Source organism: Aotus nancymaae, unplaced genomic scaffold (assembly GCF_030222135.1).
Source record: "Aotus nancymaae isolate 86718 unplaced genomic scaffold, 86718_ANA_hifiasm-v0.15.2.pri h1tg000048l, whole genome shotgun sequence".
In the NCBI taxonomy this organism is placed as follows: Eukaryota; Metazoa; Chordata; class Mammalia; order Primates; family Aotidae; genus Aotus; species Aotus nancymaae.
In genome coordinates, this window is record NW_026988462.1 from 5,453,740 (window position 1) to 5,475,994 (window position 22,255).

A 22,255-nucleotide genomic window follows, 5' to 3' on the forward strand; every position below is an offset into this window, starting at 1 on the left:
ACAAATTTATTCATGAATAAATAAATCCATTCATCCAACAAATGAACTTACAGAACCCTTATTTTTACCACACACGAAGCTAGGTAAGTACCGTGCAGTGAGGGCAGAACTATAAGCCAGTTTCTGTTCTCTAGGAATTTAGGATTTTGTTTGTTTATTATAGAAAATTTGCTATTAGACAGTTTAAGTCCAGTTTATACTGGTGTTTTAATTCAATCAAAAACTTCACAAAGAAATAAACCATGAACAATTCCCTTATACCTTTAAGAAGATGTTAAACACTCTCTGTGGGAAAAGCTTAACAAAATCACTTTTTTGTACTTTGCACCATGGCACAGGATATGTGTGTATTGGCTAGACAGAATCCTGTGGCCACTGGCCAATAGGCAGCAGGAAGAGAATTTTAAAATAGCTTTCCCCCCCGCCGCCATTAAAGGCTTTAGAAAATAATCCTTGACCGGGCACGGTGACTCGCCTATGATCCTAGTGGTGCAATCACTGTTCACTGCAGACTCTAGTCCCTGGGTTCAAGCAGTCTCCCCACCTCAGTCTCCAGAGTAGCTGGGATTACAAGTGTACTCCACCCCACCCAGCAGGTTTTAAAATTTCTTTTGTAGAGACAAAGTCTCGCTATGTTGCCCAGGCTAGTCTCCACCTTGTGGCCTCAAGCGATCCTCCTCCCTTGGCCTCCCAAAATGCTGGGATTACAGGCATGAGCCACCACGCCCAGCCAAAGATATTTTTTTGACTAGACTTGCAGGCTTGTGACTCAAACTTGATTGTGAAGGGTGGAAGTAGAGACCACACCTCCCCCAAAATATTCATTTGCATTTAAAAACCAGAAGCTGGTTGGACAGCATCTTTGTCCTCAGTGTATCCTCAGATTCATGAATTTTCACAGGAGTCAAGAAGTTTCTGAAAGGGCCCAGGATCCTGACAGGGTGCCCACACCCCTCCCTTCATCCTTCCACACTCACGTAACACCCCCTCTACTGCCTCTCCACTAATCTTCTGTGACAAGGCTGGAGTGTAGAAAAAGGATATTTCTTTTCCCGCCCTGCAATCCACAACCCCACAGCAGGGTAGGGAGAGAGGGGAGGGGACCCTGCACCAGTGGTTCTGTCTCAGCGTCAGTCCTCCCTCCCTCCCTCCCTCCCTTCCTTCCTTCCTCTCTCTCTCCTCTTTCTCTCTCTTTCTTTCTTGTTTTGTTTTTGAGACAGAGTCTTGCTCTGTCACCCAGGCTGGAGTGCAGTGGTGAGATCTCACTGTGATCTCCGCCTCCGGGGTTCAAGTGATTCTCCTGCCTCAGCCTCCCAAGTAGCTGGGATTACAGGCATACACCACCACCCCTGGCTATTTTTTGTATTTTTAGTAGAGATGGGATTTCACCATATTGGCTAGGCTAGTCTTGAACTCCTGACCTCAAGTGATCCACTCATGTTGGCCTCCCAAAGTACTGGGATTACAGGTTTGAGCCACCTTGCCTGGCCTGGCCTTCTTTCAATCGCTGGGGAGAGGTGCAGGCCTGGCCCAGTGGACACCTGCACTCAAACTATCCTGACTTGGTCATCCTGGTTGCAGGTAGATCTTGTGGCAAACACTCGTTCATAGATAAATTGAAATTGTTACCACGCTTGGGACCCTTGGATGGTGAGAAAGAGAGAAGGTAGATTAGGGCTGTCAGAAGCATTGGGGAATGAGACTGAGGGGCAATGGTGGCACTAAAATCTCAAGTGGGAAGAGCTCATATGCAGAAATGTTACTGGGACAGCCATGCCTATCAACCTTTTCTAGAAGCGCTGTCTGCATAAAACATATAGTTTTTTTTATCTCTGTGCTTGTTTTTGTTTTTGTTTTTTTGAGATGGATCTCACTCTGCCACCCAGGCTGGAGTGCAGTGGTGTGATCTTGGCTCACTGCAACTCTACCTCCTGGGTTCAAGCAATTCTCCTGCCTGAGCTTCCCGAGAAGCTTGGATTACAGGTGTGTGCCATCACGCCCTGCTAAGTTTTTCTATTTTTAGTAGAGATGGGGTTTTACCATATTGGCCAGGCTGGTCTTGAACACCTGACCTCAGGTGATCTTCCTGCCTCAGCCTCCCAAAGTGCTGGGATTACAGGCATGAGCCACCATGCTTGGCTTCTGTGCTTGTTTAAAGGTAAGGCTAATGGAGTCTGAGGCTGGGGGGTGAGGATGCTGGTGGAAGGAGAGCCCAGTCCAGCCCTGCTGAGAAGAGAGTGGGTTCTCCCCACAGACAAGAACAGGTAGGAGAAGAGGAGATAATTTAAAAAATTGCTAGGGAAGAGATGCTTAGGGAGGGAACTCCTGGAAAAGTCGGGAGTTTCTGCCTAGATTTCATGTGAATTGGGACATAAATGTAAAGACGCTAGCATTTGCTCCCATAGGCTGGTATAGTATAGAGAATAACTTTTACAAAATACAATTAAAAGTATGAGATATGAGAGAGGTTAAAAAGTAAAAAAACAAAAACGAAAACCATTGCATGCTAATTAAGGGAAGAATCAAGGTTTATAAATAGGAAGCAAAGACCTGTAAATTAAAGTTAATAATAAAAGGTAATTACAAATATTTTAAGAAACACAATATTTGCAATATTAGAGTTGGGGAGTGTGTGTGTGATTGGATACAGAAAGTCCTAACAGGAAAAAAAATTCAGATAGGAAATAATTTATTATTAGAAAATTATTTCCACTTCTCATCTTAACCATTTGACTCAAAGGAAAATAAAGTAAGATACATGAAAGAACAACTATTTCCAAACCAATAATTCTCAGACATGTTTTATAAAAGAGATAACCCAAATGGGACCAGGCTATCTGGAGAAGGTTATGGCTCGTAATTGAGTCTGCTCTCAGTGAATGGTACTTTATGTTTACCTTGCACTTTTACTGAGTTGCTCATAACATTCAGAAACTGGAGCCCTCATGGGAATGCCCATGCAGCCCGGTCACTTTTCTGCATCCAGCAGCTAAGAAGCTGGAAAGTTCCTTTTTTGCTGACTGTGGTCACGCATGACTGGATAATTTATGGACAAGACCAACAAGCACATCCATATTCCAAACTCGTTAATTACCAAGAGAGGGACTCAGCCCAGAATCACTCTGAGGATGAAAGCCCTCAGGGAGGGAATCTATTCAAATCATCAGAGCCTTTTTAAAAATAAAAATAATAATAAATTCTGATTTTTCTCAGCAGCACCTTTCAAATACAGGGAGGGCTGTTTCTTACTGCCCAAAGGAAACATTATGAAGGGTGCCTGAGATTTTTCATGTTAATATCTATATGAAAAGGCCAGATGTGATTGTAGAATTAAAAAAAAAACATGACCAGGGAAAAAATTAGGGGTTAAGAAAATGTCCCAAATTTCAAAAGGGTACATTTTGGAAATTGCCATTGATAACAATTGATAGCTTTGATAATAACATTGAGTGCTTGGTAGCAAACAATAGAAAATTCTAGAAGAGATCATTAAAGAGATGATGTTTGAGCCTTAGAGATAAAAAGGGACTCCTGCTGAGAACCAGGGTCAGCCTCTAAGAACAAGAGATGTGTATTAAATACTTTCTCTTTTGATAAGTTTGCTAGGATGCTTTGCAACATCTATCACACTGTGTTTTGGACAAGAAGGTTGAAGTTGGGCTGATAAGCATTTCAATAGACTTGGTAATGGCACCAAGGAAGGCAAACCTGGAAAGTCTCCATGCCCTGTGGTCCGCTCCTTGCTCTTATTCATTCAGCTCAACAAATGGTTCTGCAGTAACTCAACACACAATGATAGAGCCCGGATTTTATGCAAGGTGCTCTTTCAGGCAAGGGATAGAAAGAAGTTGTTGGATCCCTGTCCTCATAGGGTTTATAATCTAGTGGTGGCAAAGGACAAGTGCACAGCTAACCACAATACAAGACAGAATAGAAAAGCCACAAGAAGAGAAGAACCAGCTGTTCATGGAGGCTTGCGCCTGTAGTCCCAGCTACTAGGGAGGCCAAGGCAGGAGGATAGCTTGATCCCAGGAGTTGGAGGCTGCAGCGAGCTATGATTGTGCCACTGCACCCTAGCCTGGGTGACAGAGTGAGGCCATGTCTCTAAAAACAAAAGAGAAGTACCAAGTGCCATGGGGATCTGTGAAGACAAAGGTCCCTCCTAGTTAGAAGACTAAAAAGGCTTTGCATAAGAGATACCATTGGAGGTGGAGTTTGAAGGAAGAGAAAGATGCAGAGTGATGAAAGAAGGTGTTTGCCCCAAATGGCATGAGCAGAGGCACAGAGAAGGAAGAAGTTAATCTCGAAGTCCAGTTCAATTGAAGCAGGAGGACTAAAAAGGACAGTCAGGACTGTTTTGATGCATTCTTCCTGCCAGGAGTTGGCCATCTCTGGGAGTCCTTGATGGGTAAGTGAAAGGACTTCGGGACTGAAGAATTACACAGTCTCACATTTGAATCCTGCCAAAGCCACCACCTTAGCCATGACACTGAGCAAGTTAAGGCCCTCTCCAAGCTCTGTGTAGTTACCTCATCTGCAAAATGGGCATGGGTAAAGCTCCTGGCACAAGAGGTCACTCTGGGAACCAAGTGAGGTGATAGTTACAATGGTGTGTGCACAGAGTAAATGCTCTCAGTGCAGCCAACGAAGCCCAGGTTAAAACTGGAGGAAGCTCCGCCTTTGGGGGGTTTCATCTGTAGCTTTGATTCTAGCAAGTAGAACAGCGAATAGATTTCTTTTTGTTATTTGACCACAATCTCAACTCAGCAGGGAGAGCCTCCACGCTGAGCCCAGGTAGACAATAATCTGAGCCAGAGACACAGCAAAGCTCCCTCCAGGGAGAATGGGAGGGAGGAGTCTCAGATTTGACAGGACTCGGCACCGGCCGGGCCTGCAGTCTGAGGAAGCAGCAAGTGGGTCTTACGTGCTGCAAGTGTCTAACCTGGGTGACCAGCTGAATGGAGAAGCAGGAAAAGTCAGAGGGGACTGTGAGGAAGACACATGGCAAAGACACGGAATTCGAAAGGAAGAAGCTTGGTGGAAGCCTGCAGTCTGGGAAAAGTGTAGAGGAGAGAGATGTGCTGCCACCCTCCTGGATTCAGACAGCTCAGAGCAACACGAGAAAAAGCGGGGAGGGCTCTTGATCCCTACAGGATCCCCACAGAGACCCCCAAGGGAAGATGAGAAGGTTTTTAGGTGCTGCCAAGCTGAGAGATTAGCTAACACAAATACAACAAAGTCTCGTTTCAAAGCAGTCTTGAAAAGCTAGAATTGTAAGTTGGACCAAACAACAAAAACCAACTCACATATTAACTCATTTCCTCTTTCATATAAGGGAGATTCTGTTATTATCTTCATTTTACAGATAAGAAAACTGACACAAGGCTGGGCGCAGTAGCTCGTGCCTGTAATCCCAGCACTTTGATAGGCAAAGGTGGGAGAACTGCTTGAGGCCAGGAGTTTAAGACCTATCTGGGCAACATAGGGAGAACCCTATCTCTGCAAACAAGATTTTAAAATTAGCCAGCATGGTAGTGCTCACCTATAGTCCCAGCTACTCAGAGGCTAAGGTAGGAGGATCCTTTGAGCCCAGAAGTTGAATGTTACAATGAGGTATGATCACACCACTGTACCCCAGCCTAGATGCTAGAGCAGGACCCTGTCTCTAAAAAATAAAACAACAACAAAAAAAGAAAACTGAAACACAGAGCGAGATTAAGTCACTAGGTCAGTAGTAGACCTGGGATTTCAACAGGACAGCAGGCTTTGAGATCTGTGGTCTGGAAGGAATGAAGGAGGGAAGTAGATCATTATAGAGCATTTACAATTTGCCAGACTCCAAATTTTTTTCCCAAAGGAGTCCGTAGGAAGCAGGGAGACCTGGAAGGAGGTAAGATGATTTAAAATATGGCTTAGTGGGATGGGACATGGTGGCTCACACCTGTAATCTCAGCACTTTGGGAAGTGGAGGTGGGTGGATTACTTGAGGGCAGGATTTTGGGACCAAAGTGGCCAGCATGGTGAAACCCCATCTGTAGTAAAAATACAAAAATTAGCTGGGTGTGGTGGCACGTGCCTGTAATCCCAGCTACTCGGGAGGCTGAGGACTGAGAATCACTTGAACGTGGGAGATGGAGGCTGCAGTGAGCCAAGATCATGTCACTGCACTCTAGACTGGGCGACAGAGAGAGACTCCACCTCAAAACAAAATAAAATAATAAAATAAAATAATGTTGCTTAGTGGACAAAGATGACGATGTGATGGAAGTTCACTTCTAGGCACCCCCTAGGCCTGTGAGAGGCATTTGAGGAGGCAGGAGCTAAATTTTCTGTGCTGACCCCTGCTCCAATATGAATGACTTCTGAGCATGGTGCAGATAAGCAGCCATCCCCAGCTGATTTCTATTCAAGGGGGTCACATTTCTCACTGTCTATGAAAATCTGGTCTCTAAGTCTGATGACTATTGCATGTGATATGAATGAGGTATCTGCAAGGTGCATGGTGTGTGTGTATTGCATTGTTGTATTTGGATCAATGGGTGTCTATGTGTGTGTGCCGCCTGCCTGTATAGTGAATGCACATCTGTGTGTGCCTGTGTGTATGTGATTGTATGGCAAATGGCTGCGTGTGTGTGATTGTATGGCAAATGGCTGTGTGTGTGTGATTGTATGGGAAATGGCTGTGTGTGTGTGATTGTATGGCAAATGGCTGCGTGTGTGTGATTGTATGGGAAATGGCTGTGTGTGTGTGATTGTATGGCAAATGGCTGCATGTGTGTGATTGTATGGGAAATGGCTGCGTGTGTGTGATTGTATGGCAAATGGCTGCGTGTGTGTGATTGTATGGGAAATGGCTGTGTGTGTGTGATTGTATGGCAAATGGCTGCGTGTGTGTGATTGTATGGGAAATGGCTGCGTGTGTGTGATTGTATGGGAAATGGCTGTGTGTGTGTTGCCCACATGTATGTGTGATGTGTATGTGTCGACTGTATGGTGAGTGTGTATTTTTCTGTGTGTGTGGTGTGTAGAGGTGTCTGCATGGTGAGAGACTGTGTGTATGAGCAGTTAGCTGTAGAACCTGTCTGGTGTATGCGTGTGCATGTGTGTGCCTGTGTGGTGTGGGCACTCTAGTGGAAGTTTATTTCATAATCCTGGATGGAATTGGAACAAAAGCTGGATAGCTCAGCACCTGTGCAAAGGCAGATCACCCCACCTCTCCCAGGAGGGCTCACTGAAGGCACGGGAAGCAAAGGCAGAAAGAGCCTGGCAAGGGAGAGGCTGCATGGCTGCACCCCCACGGCGGCCCCCTCAGGACAGCTTTGATGCTGCACGTGCGATGGGAAGATTCCTGGGACTCTACACCTGCTGTCACAGACACCCCTGACTTGAAGCTGAAATCGACGGAGCCACTAGGATAACATGCATATTTTTCCAGATGAAAAATGGACATACACACGCATGTGCCCTTCACCTTCTCATTTTCCCCCAAATTCTCACAGCTAGGAAACATGCTTCGACAGTTCTTCCCGAGGTGTGGGGTGACAGAAAGCAAGTCCTGATGAAGGAGCTGACCCAGGGAGGCAAAGGAGAGGCGCTGGGGATCAGGCAGATCAATAGCTCCAGAGTCTAATGTGCAGGACAGGCACAGGTCAGAACTGAGCCACCAGGCACGCCGGAGTTAGGGGATAGGACCATCGTAAGACAGATCTACCACCTGGAACCAGACATCAGCTGCCAGGAAAAAAGTGAGAGGTCCGCAGTCCAGGTTTAACCAGGAGAGTGGGCATCAGCTGACCTCCAGGAGCTGGAAGGCTGAGCAAAGTGGCACAAACGCAGAGCCAAGGCACAGGGTCAAGGAAGGATCCCTGCCACTGCAGCAGAGTCAGTTTAGTGGGCACGTTTGCAGGAGTCCTCCAGAGCAGGCTGAAATCCCCTGATACGACTGGCTCAAGGCTTGCTGGGGGAAATAAAGGAGAACATCTGGCGGTAGTAAGATTAGAAGAAAATTGCCTTCCATTTTCCCCTGCCTACCTCGCCAAATGTCCACATTCTGTGTTCTGGAGAAAATTGGTCTCCCAGTAGGATGGCAGCTCTGTTTTTATGCATGGATTCTATTTGGTGCATATAAACTAAAAGTATCAACCCAGGGAAATTTAGTTAAAGGCAGGGCTTGTCCTCTCGCATCTCCCCTGCCCCCCACCGCCATCACTTGGCTCTGTGCCTGGATTTAGAAGGAGTCATCCCTTCTCCCAGAAAAGGTTAGATGGCACACACTCTGGGCTTCTTAGACCCCTGCCGGATATCAGTTAAAGATAGAGAGCTATGTATTTCTTATATTAATTCTTTTTTTTTTTTTTTTTTTTTGACAGAGTCTTGCTCTATTGCCCAGGCTGGAGTGCAGTGGTGCGATCTCAGCTCACTGCAACTTCCACCTCCCAGGTTCATGCGATTCTCCTGCCTCAGCCTCCCAAATAGCTGGGATCACAGGCATGCATCACCACGTCCGGTTAATTTTTGTATTTTTAGCAGAGACAGGGTTTCGCCATGTTGGCCAGGTTGGTCTCAAACTCCTGATCTCAGGTGATCCTCCTGCCTCAGCCTCCCAAAGTGTTAGGATTACAGGTGTGAGCCACTGTGTCCGGCCTTCTTATGTTAATTCTAACATTGATTAACATATAGGTTTAAATAGAATGGCATTAACATAACACATAGAACAATTACTGCTTCAGTTCACGGTCTCTTCTAGGGTGTGAACATCTAAGGGCAGAGATGAGGTATTTTTATTGCTGTGTTACAAGTTATCTAGCACAGAGCCTGGCAGTTGTTCAAAACTGTTGAAGTCAATATGCAAATCAAAGACATAGATTTCTAAATATTTGTTTATTTGCACATGTGCACGGGATCTCAGACCTCTCACCCTGGAAACTGCTTGAGAGATTACCTTGTCTGTCTTCTCACCAGTGCAGGAGGGAGCTCTACAGCCTTCTTAGCAGACCACCATCAACCTCCTCTGTGAGACAGCCTGTTCCACCGCGGGGCAACTCTGATAGAAATGACTTCTTCAAAGTGATCCTAAACCAGACTCTCTAGTAACATCTACCCGATGTCTTCTCTCACTCTGTCCCCTACATATTTTTTTCCGTTTCTTCCAGGTGAAACAAATGGCCGTGTGAAGTAATTTCAAGACCGCTCATCCCCCTGGTCGCCCTCCTCGAGAATCAATGAATGTGGTTTATATTCATGTACCCTAAAATACACGGTATGCAAGATTAGAACTATGCAATTTGACTACAGAGTAGTTGGGGGCTATTACCCCTCTAACTTTGTTATTCCTGTGCTATTAATATCACCTACAATTGCATTAATCTTTATAACTGTCACATTTTCCTCTTGATTTGTATTAGACATCTAAAGAGCACGGTTAAAAAAAATTAAACTCAGTCAAACTAGTCTGTCTCACTGTCTACAATTGGTTTTCGAAGCCAAACCCCATTAAGTTAAGAAACTGACTCCTTGAGTCAGTCTCAATCTCAAGGAAGTTTCATCTCCTTGAGATCTTGGTACATATTGGAAAACACCATACTGGGAGAAGGAACTAGAACTTACGTTGGGACCTGTTCTGGGATCAGCTTTCTCTATCCCACTGCCCATCAAGTTTCCTGGCAGGAATACTTGGAGGCATCCTTGACCCCTCTCCTTCCTCACAAGTCACCAAGACTCAACAATTCTGCCTCAAAATATCTTCCTTTGTATTCCTGCTGCTATGCCCTTTGCTCAGATTCTAACACAAAATACTGCAGGGTCTTTGTTAAGTGCAAGTCCCATGGGTATTCTCTGCTTAAAATATTTCAATAGCTTTAGCTTCTTCCAGACAAAGCCTGGATCCCTTTGTAGGGCCTGAATGTTCCTTTGGGAGCTTTTGTTATTGACATCTGCAGCCACATATGCTCCCTCCCTCTGTGCACATCTTAAGTGTCAGCCATTCCGATTATGTGCTTCCTGTTCCCGCACGCACTTGCCTTCCTCCTGCTTTTAGGTCTTTGCTTGTATCTGTGAGGCGTTGCTCTAGACGCTATATGCAAATTCATGCGTTCAGTCCTCACCACCATCCTCTGAAGTAGATAATATTCCCATTTAACAGATGGGGGCGCTCAGGCCAGGGATGGTGGCTTCCACCTGTAATCCCAGCACTTTGGGAGGCCAAGGCGGGCGGATCGCTTGAGGCCAGGAGTTCCAGACCAGCCTGGCCAACATGGTGAAACCCTGTCTCCACTAAAAATGCAAAAATTAGCTGGGCATGGTAGTGCACATCTGTGCTTAGGCATGAGAATTGCTTGAACCTGGGAGGAGGAGGTGGCAGTGAGCCGAGATTGCACCACTGCACTCCAGCCTGTGTGCTGTGTGACAGAGCGACACTCTGTCTAAAAACAAAACTAAACAAAAAGAAAAAATAGAGGAGGGAGCTCAAATGTTAAGCATTCTTTCCAGAGACGTGCAGTTAATAAGTTGTAGAGCTGGATCAGTCCCTCAGCCTAAAATGCCCTCCGATCCTTGGCAAACTTCTTGTCAAACTTCTGCCCATCTTTCAAGACAGTTCAAGCCTCAGCTCTTTGGGAAGTCTGCCTACCCCCTGAACTTGACCATTCAATAACACTTAGCATTCTGGGCTTATTGCTAAATGGTAGCTTCCCTCTAAGCAGCTTATATCTGAGGACCTGCCCCTGTCCTGTTCCTCCCTGAGTCCCCAGGGCCTATATTCTGCACCAGGAATCCACTGAATGATTTGCCAAATTATCAACCTTTGGTAATCCATTTTTCCTGTAATGCACACAAAAATCTGGCAAAAGCTTAATTGTAGACTAGCTGGTTTCTGAAAAGCGAGCCAATTATCCCAAGTTCATTGAAGAGCAGTGGTGCTTTCTATAATGTACATTACCTAAACGTGCACAAGGGCAGGAAGGTTTTCAATGACTAAGTCCAGCATACCATTTGCTCCGAAGATGTCCCTCAAGTACATCTCCTTTAGGATGCAATTTAGTCTATGAGGTGCGAGGAAGGCTGTGCGGTGGAGGTGGGAGAGTTGTCCCTGGCACATTTGGCCAGATGGGCAGGGGGCAGGGAGAGGAGCTACGAACCTTGTGAAAGAGCACCTGAACTTTTTCTACAGTAATGTTCACCCAGAGAAAATCAGGTAAGTGTGAAGTCTTAAAGGAATGAGGGACAGCAAAATCCATGCCTTGCTGTCCTACCTGTGCAAACATCACCAAGGGCTCTGGCATCTATGCTGTGTTCTTTCTTGTTTTTTTTTTTGAGACTGAGTTTTGCTCTTGTCACCCAGGTTGGAGTGCAGTGATGCAATCTTGGCTCACTGCAACCTCCGCCTCCCAGGTTCAAGTGATTCTCCTGCCTCAGCCTCCTGGGTAGCCGGGGTTACAGGTGCACACCACCACACCTGGCTAATAGTTTGCATTTTTAGAAGAGACAGGGTTTTGCCATGTAGGACAGGCTGGTCTTGAACTCCTGACCTCAGGTGATTCCCTCGGCCTCCCAAAGTGCTGGGAATACAGGCTGAGCCACTGCGCCTGGCCCCTATTCTCTTGTTTTCTGTATTCTCCATGTTCTGGGACCTGGGGCCTCGCTGACTTGGGGGAAACTGCTCCTCCAACCCCAGGGCCAGCCAGTTATTGCAGATAGCAAATGACTGCCTACAAGCACATCTTTCATAGGCAAACCAACCAGCCCAAAGCCCACACCCACAACTACCTCCTTTCCCAAGTGCTAACCATCAAGCAGATATTTCCCTGTCCTAATCACCCCAGGGTGACAATCAGGTAACTTGGGACTCCTACGACTTGGAACTCCTACACTCCAGAGCCTGCTGACAGTTTGAGAAGCAGCCAATCCTAAACCTGCTTAGCCTGTTTTCCCAGCCTGGCTTATTTCTTCCCACAAAAACCACAACAAAGACTCACGAACATGGTTCCCCGCCCAGTTCCTGAGTGACCCTGGCTCTTCCCTGCGTGACCCTGTGTGCCATGCCATGCCTCCCGCTTCCCGGGATCAACGAGTATAAAACTTCTTTCCTGACAGTCACTTCCACGTCTGTGCATCTTACCACACCCGATTAAAGCAAATCCCCTTTTATTTTAAACACAGGTTAGCCTACGTCATAGAAGAAGACTCTTTTCCTCGACCTTCCCCACAAGCTTTTGAAGCGCATAACTAGACATCATCATCGTCAACAACATCATCCTCATCATTATCCTACAGCTAAGAAAGGGAAACAAGGGCAAATGCCAGGGAGTCACTAAGGTCCCCAAAAGGTGGCCAAGCTGGGGCTTAAACAGAGTTTGGGGGCTAGTACCAAATGCTGACCATTTCCCCCAAAAAATTTACAGAAGCTCATAGGAAGTTAGAAACACGGTCCCCAGTGAACCTCAGCTGCTTTGTATATAAAATGGAGACTACAGAATATTGATCTTTTGGAGAACTATGACAGTGTATGTGCAAGCACTTTGTGAAACATACTGTATACATGCATTTAAAAACTGGTGACCTTATGTTACATGATTAAAATCATTAATTAATAACATGATGGCTATCTTACAATTATGACAGCTGCTTATGATGTAAAGTGCTTTACATTATCATTTCATTTAACCCTGACAACAACCCTATGAGTTGATGAATATTATTATCCCCATTTGCAAATGAGAAGAATGAGTCTATGAGAAGTTAAGAAATGCGCTCTAGTTTGCATCGTTAGCTCTATGTGGAGCTATGATTCGAACTCATATATTAAACTGTCTGTCCCAAAGTTTTTCCCTGCCCTCAGAACTAAGAATACTCAAGTAAACATTTGTTCTTTTTGGCTGCCTGGCATACCAAACACACCCTAAGCTTGGAGGAGACCTGCCTTCCCATGTGGAGCCTGAAGGGGGCCTTTTCTCCCCCACTCCAAGCTATTACAACATGTGATTGACACAAGGAATAGATCCACGTCTTCAGTGAGAAACTGACATGGAAATGCAGAGTGGTCTTGCCTTATACAAAATAGCAAATCGTAAGCACAGACTATAGTCCAATATCCTTCACATCATGAAAAATATGACATAGGACGTGCAGCAAAGGAGCAAAGGCATGCTTCTATCAGGTTTTGCATTCCAGAAAGCGGCTACTGCAGTCCTGGTCGGAAACAAATGGGTGGAGCAGAGTAATAGCCACCCTCCTACAGCTGAGATGTGAACTTGCAAGGCATTGAAAGAGACAGACATAATTGCCACTGTTTATGGAGGACCTCATTTGTGTCTGGTACTACATAAGACACTTTGCCTGTGTTATTTGTTGTTGTTTGTTTTTTGCTTTTTTGAGACAGGATCTCACTGTGTTACCCAAGCTGGAGTGAAGTGGCTCAATCACGACTCACTGCAGCCTTGACCTCCCTGGCTCAGGTGATCTTCCCACTCAGCCTCCTGAGTATCTGGGACTACAGGTGCCCACCACCATGCCCGCCTAATTTTTGTATTTTTTGTAGAGACGGGGTTTCACCATGTTGCCCAGGCTTGTCTCAAACTTCTGGGGTCAAGCAATCTGCCTGCCTTGGTCTCCCAAAGTGCTAGGATAACAGGCATGAGCCACCATGCCTAGCCATATGTGTCTTATTTAATCACCATTTAACAGGAAAGAACACTGAAGCTCAGAGGGATTAAGACCCTTTAGTAAATGTTGGATCCATCAGATTCCTAAGACCAAGCTCTAAGCAAAGATTCCTCAAACATTTAATGTGCAAAGAAGACACCTGGAGATCTTATAAAGTTGTAGATTCTGATTCAGTAGGTCTGTAGTGGGGCCTGAGATTCTGCATTTCAAGTAAGCACCCAGGAGATATAGATTCTGCTGGCTGGTGGACCACATTTTAAGAAATAATACTCTAAATGTTTGTGCTTCTTAGATACCATCATAAAAAATACTCATGGCAGTCCAGGTGTGGTGGCTCAGGCTTGCAATTCCAGCACTTTGGGAGGCTGAGACAGGAGGATTGTTTGAGGCCAGGAGTTTGAGACCAACCTGGGCAACACAGTGAGATTCCAGTTTCTATAAAAAATGTGAAAATTAGCTGGGCAGGTGGCATGCACCTGTAGTTCCAGGTACCCAGGAAGCTGAGATGGAGGGATTGCTTAAATCCAGGAGGTCGAGCCGTGATCATGCCACTGCACCCCAGCCTAAAAGATAGAGCAAGACCCTGTCTCAAAAAGAAAAGACCACAAAAACAAATCCACGTCTCTTCTCCTTGTTCTAAGCACTTCCCTAGGACTCTCTCCCTTTTCTAGAGCTTGGTGGCATGAGAAGAGACTCCCTCTGCAATATAAATGTCAGAATTTAACCCAATGAACAATTTCTCCTTCCATTTGTTCAATCCCCACACCTTCGTTGAGTGCCCTCTAAGCCAGACACAGCAGTAGGTATGAAGGAGACCAGGATAAATGAGATAAGGTCCTGGCCTCTGAGAGAGGAGCCATGGATGGAGACAGAATGTTGTAAAAAGTCTGTGATGCGGCCATGCGCAGTGGCTCACACCTGTAATCCCAGCACTTTGGGAGGCGGAGGCAGGTGGATCACCTAAGGTCAGGAGTTCGAGACTAGCCTGGCCAACATGGTGAAACCCCATCTCTACTAAAAATACAAAAAAAATTAGCTGGGCATGGTGGTGGGAGCCTGTAATCCCAGCTACTCAGGAGGCTGAGGCAGGAGAATCACTTGAACCTGAGAGATGGAGGTTGTAGTGAGCCGAGATTGCACCATTGCACTCCAGCCTTGGCAACAGGAGTGAAACTCTGCCTGAAAAAAAAAAAAAAAGAAACGAAGAATGTCTCTGACGCTTCCATGAAAGAACAGCCTGCAGCACGCTGCCTTAGGATCCCCAGCCCAATCACCCGCTGCTATGGCAGTTGAGGCCATTCTGACAGCTCCAGCACCATCTTCACCACTGTAAGGCTAGGGCACTTTTCACCATTGTGCTTTCCAACCGTATTGATACACAGACAATTTTACAGTGGCACAACCCATCCAGATTCTACTGTGAAAGTCCAATTCACCTACCTTGGGTTATGACTGTGTCAGTACACGTATAATATCATGCCACTGTTTGTTGGAACAGGAACATGTTGAATGTTTCTTGGACTTCACCCAGGCTGGAATGCAGTGGTGCAATATCAGCTCACTGCAGCCTCAACCTCCCCAGTTTAAGCAATCCTCCCACCTCAGCCTCCCAAGTAGCTGGAACTACAGGCATGTGCCGTCATGCTTGGCAATTTCTAAGTATTTTTGTAGAGACAAGATATAAGTGTGGTGGCTCACACTTGTAATCCCAGCACTTTGGGATGCTGAGGCAGGCAGATCACTTGAGGATAGGAGTTTGAGACCAACCTGGCCAAAATGGCAAAACTCTGTCTCTACTAAAAATACAAAAATAACTGGGTGTGGTGGTGGGCACCTGTAGTCCCAGCTACTTGGGAGGCAGAGGCAGGAGAATTGCTTAAAATGGGAGGCAGAGGTTCCGATTGCACTACTGCACTCCAACCTGGGCAACAGAGCAAGACTCAGTCTCAAAAAATAATAATAATAACAAAATTAAAAAGGCCCCAGAGAGCTGCCTTGCCCCTTCCACCATGTGAGGATACAGGGAGAAGGTGCTATCTATGAATGAGGAAATGGGCTCTCAGCATGCCCTGAATCTCCCAGTGTCTCGATTTAGGACTTCATAGCCTCCAGAACTATGAGAAATAAGTTTCTGAGGTTGATGAATTTCCCAGTTTATGGTATTCTGTTATTGCAGCCTGAGTGGACTAACACAGGCTTATATTCCAACTAGCAAGAAGTCTAAAGTGATGACATCAGATGGCTCCCAGCTGTTTCCTATATGTGGACAGAAATCCCTTTCTCTAGCAAGTGCTATTCCTTTATCCCCATCTGCCTTTTGTTTTGTTTTGTTTTTCGCAATGGAGTCTTGCTCTGTCGCCCAGGCTGGAGTGCAGTGGCTTCATTTCAGCTCAGTGCAACCTACGCCTTCTGGGTTCAAGTGTTTCTCCTGCCTCAGCCTCCCAAATAGCTGGGACTACAGGTGCCCACCACCATGCCCTGTTAATTTTTGTATTTTTAGTAGAGACGGGGTTTTGCCAAATTGATCAGGCTGGTCTTGAACTCCTGACCTAAGGGGATCCACCTGCCTTGGCCTCCCAAAATGCTGGGATTACAGGCGTGAGCCACTGCGCCCAGCCTCTTTACCCCCATTTTTATGGCATGGCCAATAAGGGAGTGGTGAGAGAGAGGTGAAGCAGCTGGAATGTGAGGAGAGAAGGCTCACACTCCTGTAGATAGCCAGCATCATTTGACTGCGGCTTCCAGATGACTATTTGGTTTCATTCCACTGAACTCCTTGCACTTTTACTTGAGTCTTGTGGTTCTTTAAGGTCATTTAAACCTATCTGAACCCAGATGCAGAGAAGATTGTAAACAGTCAGGAACACAGGAAGCTGGTCAAGATAATAGACAAGGGGAGAAAAAAAAAGACCTTGGCAGGGCACTGTGGCTCATGCCTATAATCCCAGCACTCTTGGAGGCCTAGGCTGGAGGATCACTGGAGCCCAGGAGTTTGAGACCACTCTGGGCAATGTCAAAAGACCCTATATTTACCATGTCCAGCTAATTTTATTTATAAATAAAATTATAATTACTTAAAAGCAAAATTATCTGGGCATGGTAGCACATGCCTGTAAGTTCCAGGTACTCAGGAGGCTGAGATGGGAGGACGCTTGGGCCTAGGAGGTCAAGGGTGAAGTGAGCCATGGTCACGCCACTGCACTTTAGCCTGGGTGACAGAGAGGGACCCTGTCTCAAAAAACAGATAAAAATTTAAAACAGAAGGAAAGACCTTAATCCCATGAGCAGTTATAACAATTATACTAGAGGATACTTTTATGGCTATAATTCTTCGGGAAACTTCTACTTCCAGGTAGCAAAGCATTGTGAAGTTCTTGAATTAAACTTTAGGTTGAAAGATACCTTAAGGAACTCTTGGAGACTGGTTCTCTAAATTCATAGATGAGGTACAGAAAGTGTCATTGCTGAAGTCAAGGTCTCACAGCAAGTCATAAAGGAGCCAGAATGTGAGGCTCAGTCTGCTGAGTCATAATCCAGTGACCTTCCTTTGGGGTGCCTGGGACTCGCTTCTCAATTCAGCACACTTCCTCAATTCAGGAAGGCTGGAGGAAGCAGCCTTCCTCCAGGGATACAATTTTGCCCTCGTCATGAACCGTCTGTAGTCTCACTCATTATTTGGTTAATTCAGTCATTTTGCAGCTATATATGCAGAACCTAGCATGTGCCAGGAGCACCACAGGAACATGACAGATCAAGTCCCTGTCCCACGGTGATCACGATTTGCTTCAGTTCCTCACTGTGACCACGCTTCTTGGATTCAGTCTTCCCCCAGAAATAGCTGCTTCTCTCCCTACTGTGAGAGATGCTTTACTTTCACAGTGAAAGCATTCCTATTAATGTTGATATGAGAGAAAAACAGAACACAACAAAACAGGAGACCTAGCTTATGGTAGACCTCGGGTCTAAAGAGAGTGAATCACCTTTGGATTTTAATCAAGCTTTCGGGCTCCAATAAGAATTTAATTGCAGGTTTCCTTACGGTTTATTTCACAGAATGACAATTGAAGGTGGCCTCTATATTTCTTTACAATAGCTGTAAATGCGGCTCACCCAAAGAGCTGTTTGCTTACATCAAGTTTTTAAGGGATGTAGTCAGTATTAATCCAAATGAAGCCCTAAAAAGCTGTGGCTACACTGGAACATTCAAGAGGGTTAGCTATGAGAAGGCATGACTCCAGCAATGAAGTTATATAATCAGCAAGAAGAAAAAATACAATCCCAACAGCTTAGAAACCTGCTTTCTGCTTTTCCTTCTTAGAGGAGGTTTAATCTGGCCTAAGTCTAAGACGATTTGTCTTAAATTGACAATGCAGGCTTAAATAGTTTATTATTTTAAAAGGCGATACAACAATTTTTATTCTTCATTGACCTCAGAATTCTTTCCTCGACTTGTAATTACTGTGATGTTTGAGAGATTATTGGCATAGATAGCTTTTCTGATTCCCTCACTGTTATGTCTTCAAGTAGGAATCAAAGAAAAGCAACGTGCAATGACTCCATAGGAAAGGAAATCCAACTGTGTGAACCCCTGTCTCCTTTGGAAATATGAATCGGTGTTTCCAACATTGAAAATAAATTTCTGCAGCAAAGTGTATCGTTTATAAAGATTTTGACTTAGGATGAAGAAGGTAGAGATTATATCAATTTAATTGTATTTGTTCTAAGGGAAGCACCGTCAGTGGAAGAGATTTTTCAAATTATCTCCTATGTGCAGGGTATATAGCGTATATAGAATAAATTACTTTTACAATCAATAAGCAAAATTAACTTTAAAAATAAAGTTTTGGCCAGGCGTGGTGGCTCATGCTTATAATCCTAGCACGTTAGGAGGCCGAGGCAGTAGGATTGCTTGAGTCCAGGAGTTCAAGACCAGCCTAGGTAACATAGTGAGACCTCATCTCTACAAAAACCTTTAAAAATTAGCCAAGTGTGGTGGCATGCACCTATTCTCCCAGCTACTTGGGAGGCTGAGGTGGGAGGATCACTTGAGCCTGGGAGGTGGAGGTTGCAGTGAGCTGAGATTGCACCACTACACTCCAGCCTGGACAACGAAGTAAGGCTCTGTCTCAAAAACAATAAATAAAAAATAAAAAAGTTTTAAGGGTGGGAGATATCTGAACCACCATAAATACTAGTAACAAAATTCCTAACTCTGATAATGTATTTGGGGATGTAGTGAGTTGAAGTCATGTAGAAATGTACCATGGTTCTTTAGCCCACTTGGAAGCTAAAGTTGAACACATATTTTCCCCAATAACTGGGTTTCATTAAGAAATATAGAATGAAACATATTAAGGCAATTTTTTTTTTTAAGATGAGGCTGGTCACAACGGCTCAGGCCTATACTCTCAGCATTTTGGGAGACAGAAGCAGGTGACTCTCTTGAGCTCAGGAGTTCAAGACCAACCTCAGCAACATAGGGAGACCCCGTCTCAAAAAATACATATAATAATTGAACAATTAAAAGATGAACCCAGTTAAAAACAGACTTACCACACGCCATCTCTTCTACCCGCTTCCTAAGGTGAAAAAGGGCCAAGAGGGGCCCCTGGGGAAAGACTGACGATAAGAGGTACACACAGTGACAACAGGGTCTCCACACACACTCTTCCTTTAAAAAAGTCCCCCATTTCCAGGGCAATGTTCTATAGCAGGAGCAGTGTTGAAAGGCCCCAAAATAAGTTTAGAAGTTGAGCCTGAAGAGAGACATAGCATGGATTCCTCAAATAGGTACTTAGGAAAGTCCATGTTATTTGAGGATAACTGAGGCATCCACGCTTGAATATTTCTTTTGATTGTCATTTGAAATCTCCTGGATTTAGTAAGGTATTCTCTCTTTACCCCCTGGCACTCACTGTAGACTAATTACGTGCATACTTGACACAAAATCTCCTATCACATTATGCTTTAGTAACTTCCTAGTTAAAATTTTATTTCATTTTCTTTACTGGGGCTAAGGTACAGTTTTACTATTTGACTGTGAAAAGTCTACATTTTACCAAAAAACAAGGAGCAATTTTTAAGGTAATAAACCGATAACTTGTAGATTTGTAAATGTATCAAATTTACAGAAAGCAGAGGCAGATAATAATTCTCATAATGACATAAAAGCAAATAACAATTGTTTCCCTGACGATATGCTGGAGTGTGAAAATGTCCTCAAAAATATATGTTCCCTCTTTGAGATACATACACTTGTAATAGAGTTTCTAATATGCACAAAGATGAAAGCTGGCCCCATGTATTTTTAAAAGAAATTAATAAAGTGAGGTACCCAAAGGGGAAAGTTCACTACATTTTCTTTCACCTAACTGCTTTCAAATTTTTCTTGTTGTTATTTTATCATTCAATTTGGTTTTCTGTTTTTTTTGTTTTGTTTTGTTCTGTTTTATATCTAGGCTGTGCTGAACATTAAAAAAAGAAAACATGAAAACCTCTCTGAAAATAGAATCCCTTCCTTTGTTATCAGGAATCGAGGGTAAAGCAGATGTAAGGAGACATGTGAATAACCTCACGGGCCTTTGAGAATACCCAATGTGACTCTAAAGAAAAGGGTGAAAGTGACTGGCTTCAAAACCACATTGAGATACCATCTCATGCCAGTTAGAATGGCAATCATTAAAAAACCTAGAGACAATAGATGCTGGAGAGGATGTGGAGAAATAGGAACACTTTTACACTGTTAGTGGGAGTGTAAATTAGTTCAATCATTGTGGACGACAGTGTGGTGATTCCTCAGGGACCTAGAAATAGAAATTCCATTTGGCCCAGCAATCACATTACTGGGTATACATCCAAAGGATTATAAATCTTTCTATTATAAAGACATATGCACACGTATGTTCATTGCAGCACTGTTTACAATAGCAAAGACCTGGAACCAACCCAAATGCCCATCCATGATAGACTGGATAAGGAAAATGTGGCACATATACACTATGGAATACTATGCAGCCATAAAAAATGATGAGTTCATGTCCTTTGTAGGGACGTGGATGAATCTGGAAACTATCACTCTCAGCAAACTGACACAAGAACAGAAAATCTAACACCGCATGTTGTCACTCATAGGTGGGTGTTGAACAATGAGAACTCATGGACACAGCAGAGGAGCATCACACACTGGGGTCTGTTGAGGGGGAACAGGGGAGGGACAGCAGGAGTAGGGAGGTTGGGAAGGAATAACATGGGGAGAAATGCCAGATATAGGTGACGGGGGAATGGAGGCAGCAAACCACATTGCCACGTATGTACCTACGCAACAATCCTGCATGTTCTGCACATGTACCCCAGAACCTAAAGTGCAATAAAATATATATATACAAAAACAAGCCAGTTACAATTTGCTATCATTTGCCAGTTCCAGTCTAGAAATGGCATATTACATATATATGTGTGTTATTTATGTGTGTGCATGCATATATATGTATATATATATTCATATAGATACCTGTGTTATATGTCTATATATATATATACACATATAAATACCTGTGTGTGTGTGTGTATGTGTGTGTGTAGAGAGAGAGAAAGAGACGTTTTTAAATCAATGAGAGCTTTTCCTACATAGAGGTGATGACCCATCAAGATTCCTCCATGACTCAAGGCAAATTGAAACTGACTTTTAAAACAATCCAGTCACTTCCACTCTTCCCTTTGGAGTCACACTGGGTATTCTAAAAACCCCGTAAGGTGATTCTTACATCTTACATTTGTCAAATAAAATAAATAACGTCATTCTTTAAGCCAATACTCATACACCCCATCCTTCCTAGGCAAATCTTGGCACTTTGATAAGCATTCAGTCTTCAGAGAATTAACAGCCCGCTATGTACAGCTAATTCAGCACAGTCGGGGGAAAAGCACGTTTTACCTCTACCCCAAACAAAGCCATTATATTTACCTTCAACTTTGAAGATAGTAAAATGCGGTCGGCAATGGAAAGAACCCAACGCGTTACCTGCGCAGTTCATCCACAGACCCTGGTAAACCCAAGTGGCAGTTATCACCGAGGAGGCCCGCGTAGTCACTTTCCACTCATTGGACGCAGTGGCAGCGACGAGAGCTCCAAACCCTCCGACACCAGACACCAGACCCCAGATCTGCGCTCTGGACATGTCGTGCCGCCTTCTTCAGTGACACTGTCCTGACAGAACGCCTTGGTGGTCTAGGCATGCAGCCGATAAAGAACACTTTGACAAGCGTCACAGCCAGTGGATGCGGGTAGGTGACAGCGTTTCATGCTCGGGTGGCCTGAGGAAGCACAGGAATTTAGGATCAAGTATGGTTTACCAATGACATTTTAAAGATGGCCTGAAAGAGTCGTTCTGATTTTCTACACGGGTATTTGTTAAAATTTCGTAGACGAATTTTAAGGGTTTTGATTCCGCAGATTTTTTTTAACTTGGCACCATAGTTAATGCTTAATTTTCTGTTAGCCTGAAGCTTAACGAACCATGCAACTGCCAGATATTACAAAGTACAGATTATACAGTAACAGTTAAAGCTTATTTGACCAATTGCTTTAGTCTTGCCG

General features: G+C 44.4%; 1 protein-coding gene across 3 annotated transcripts in view; it reads right to left on the reverse strand.

Annotated features, from left to right (window-relative positions):
* CLDN10 (claudin 10) overlaps positions 1-22,255 on the reverse strand; it is a 165,311-nt gene that overhangs the window by 137,753 nt on the left and 5,303 nt on the right. Inside the window, exon 2 of one of the 3 annotated variants that reach the window (XM_012458618.3) lies at positions 21,623-21,972. In XM_012458618.3, coding sequence (XP_012314041.1) covers positions 21,623-21,836 — 214 coding nt within the window. In that variant the 5' untranslated portion in view covers positions 21,837-21,972. Of the gene's footprint in view, positions 1-21,622; positions 22,196-22,255 lie in introns of those variants that run through there. The other 2 variants (XM_012458617.3, XM_064362231.1) reach the window with 2 other exon arrangements.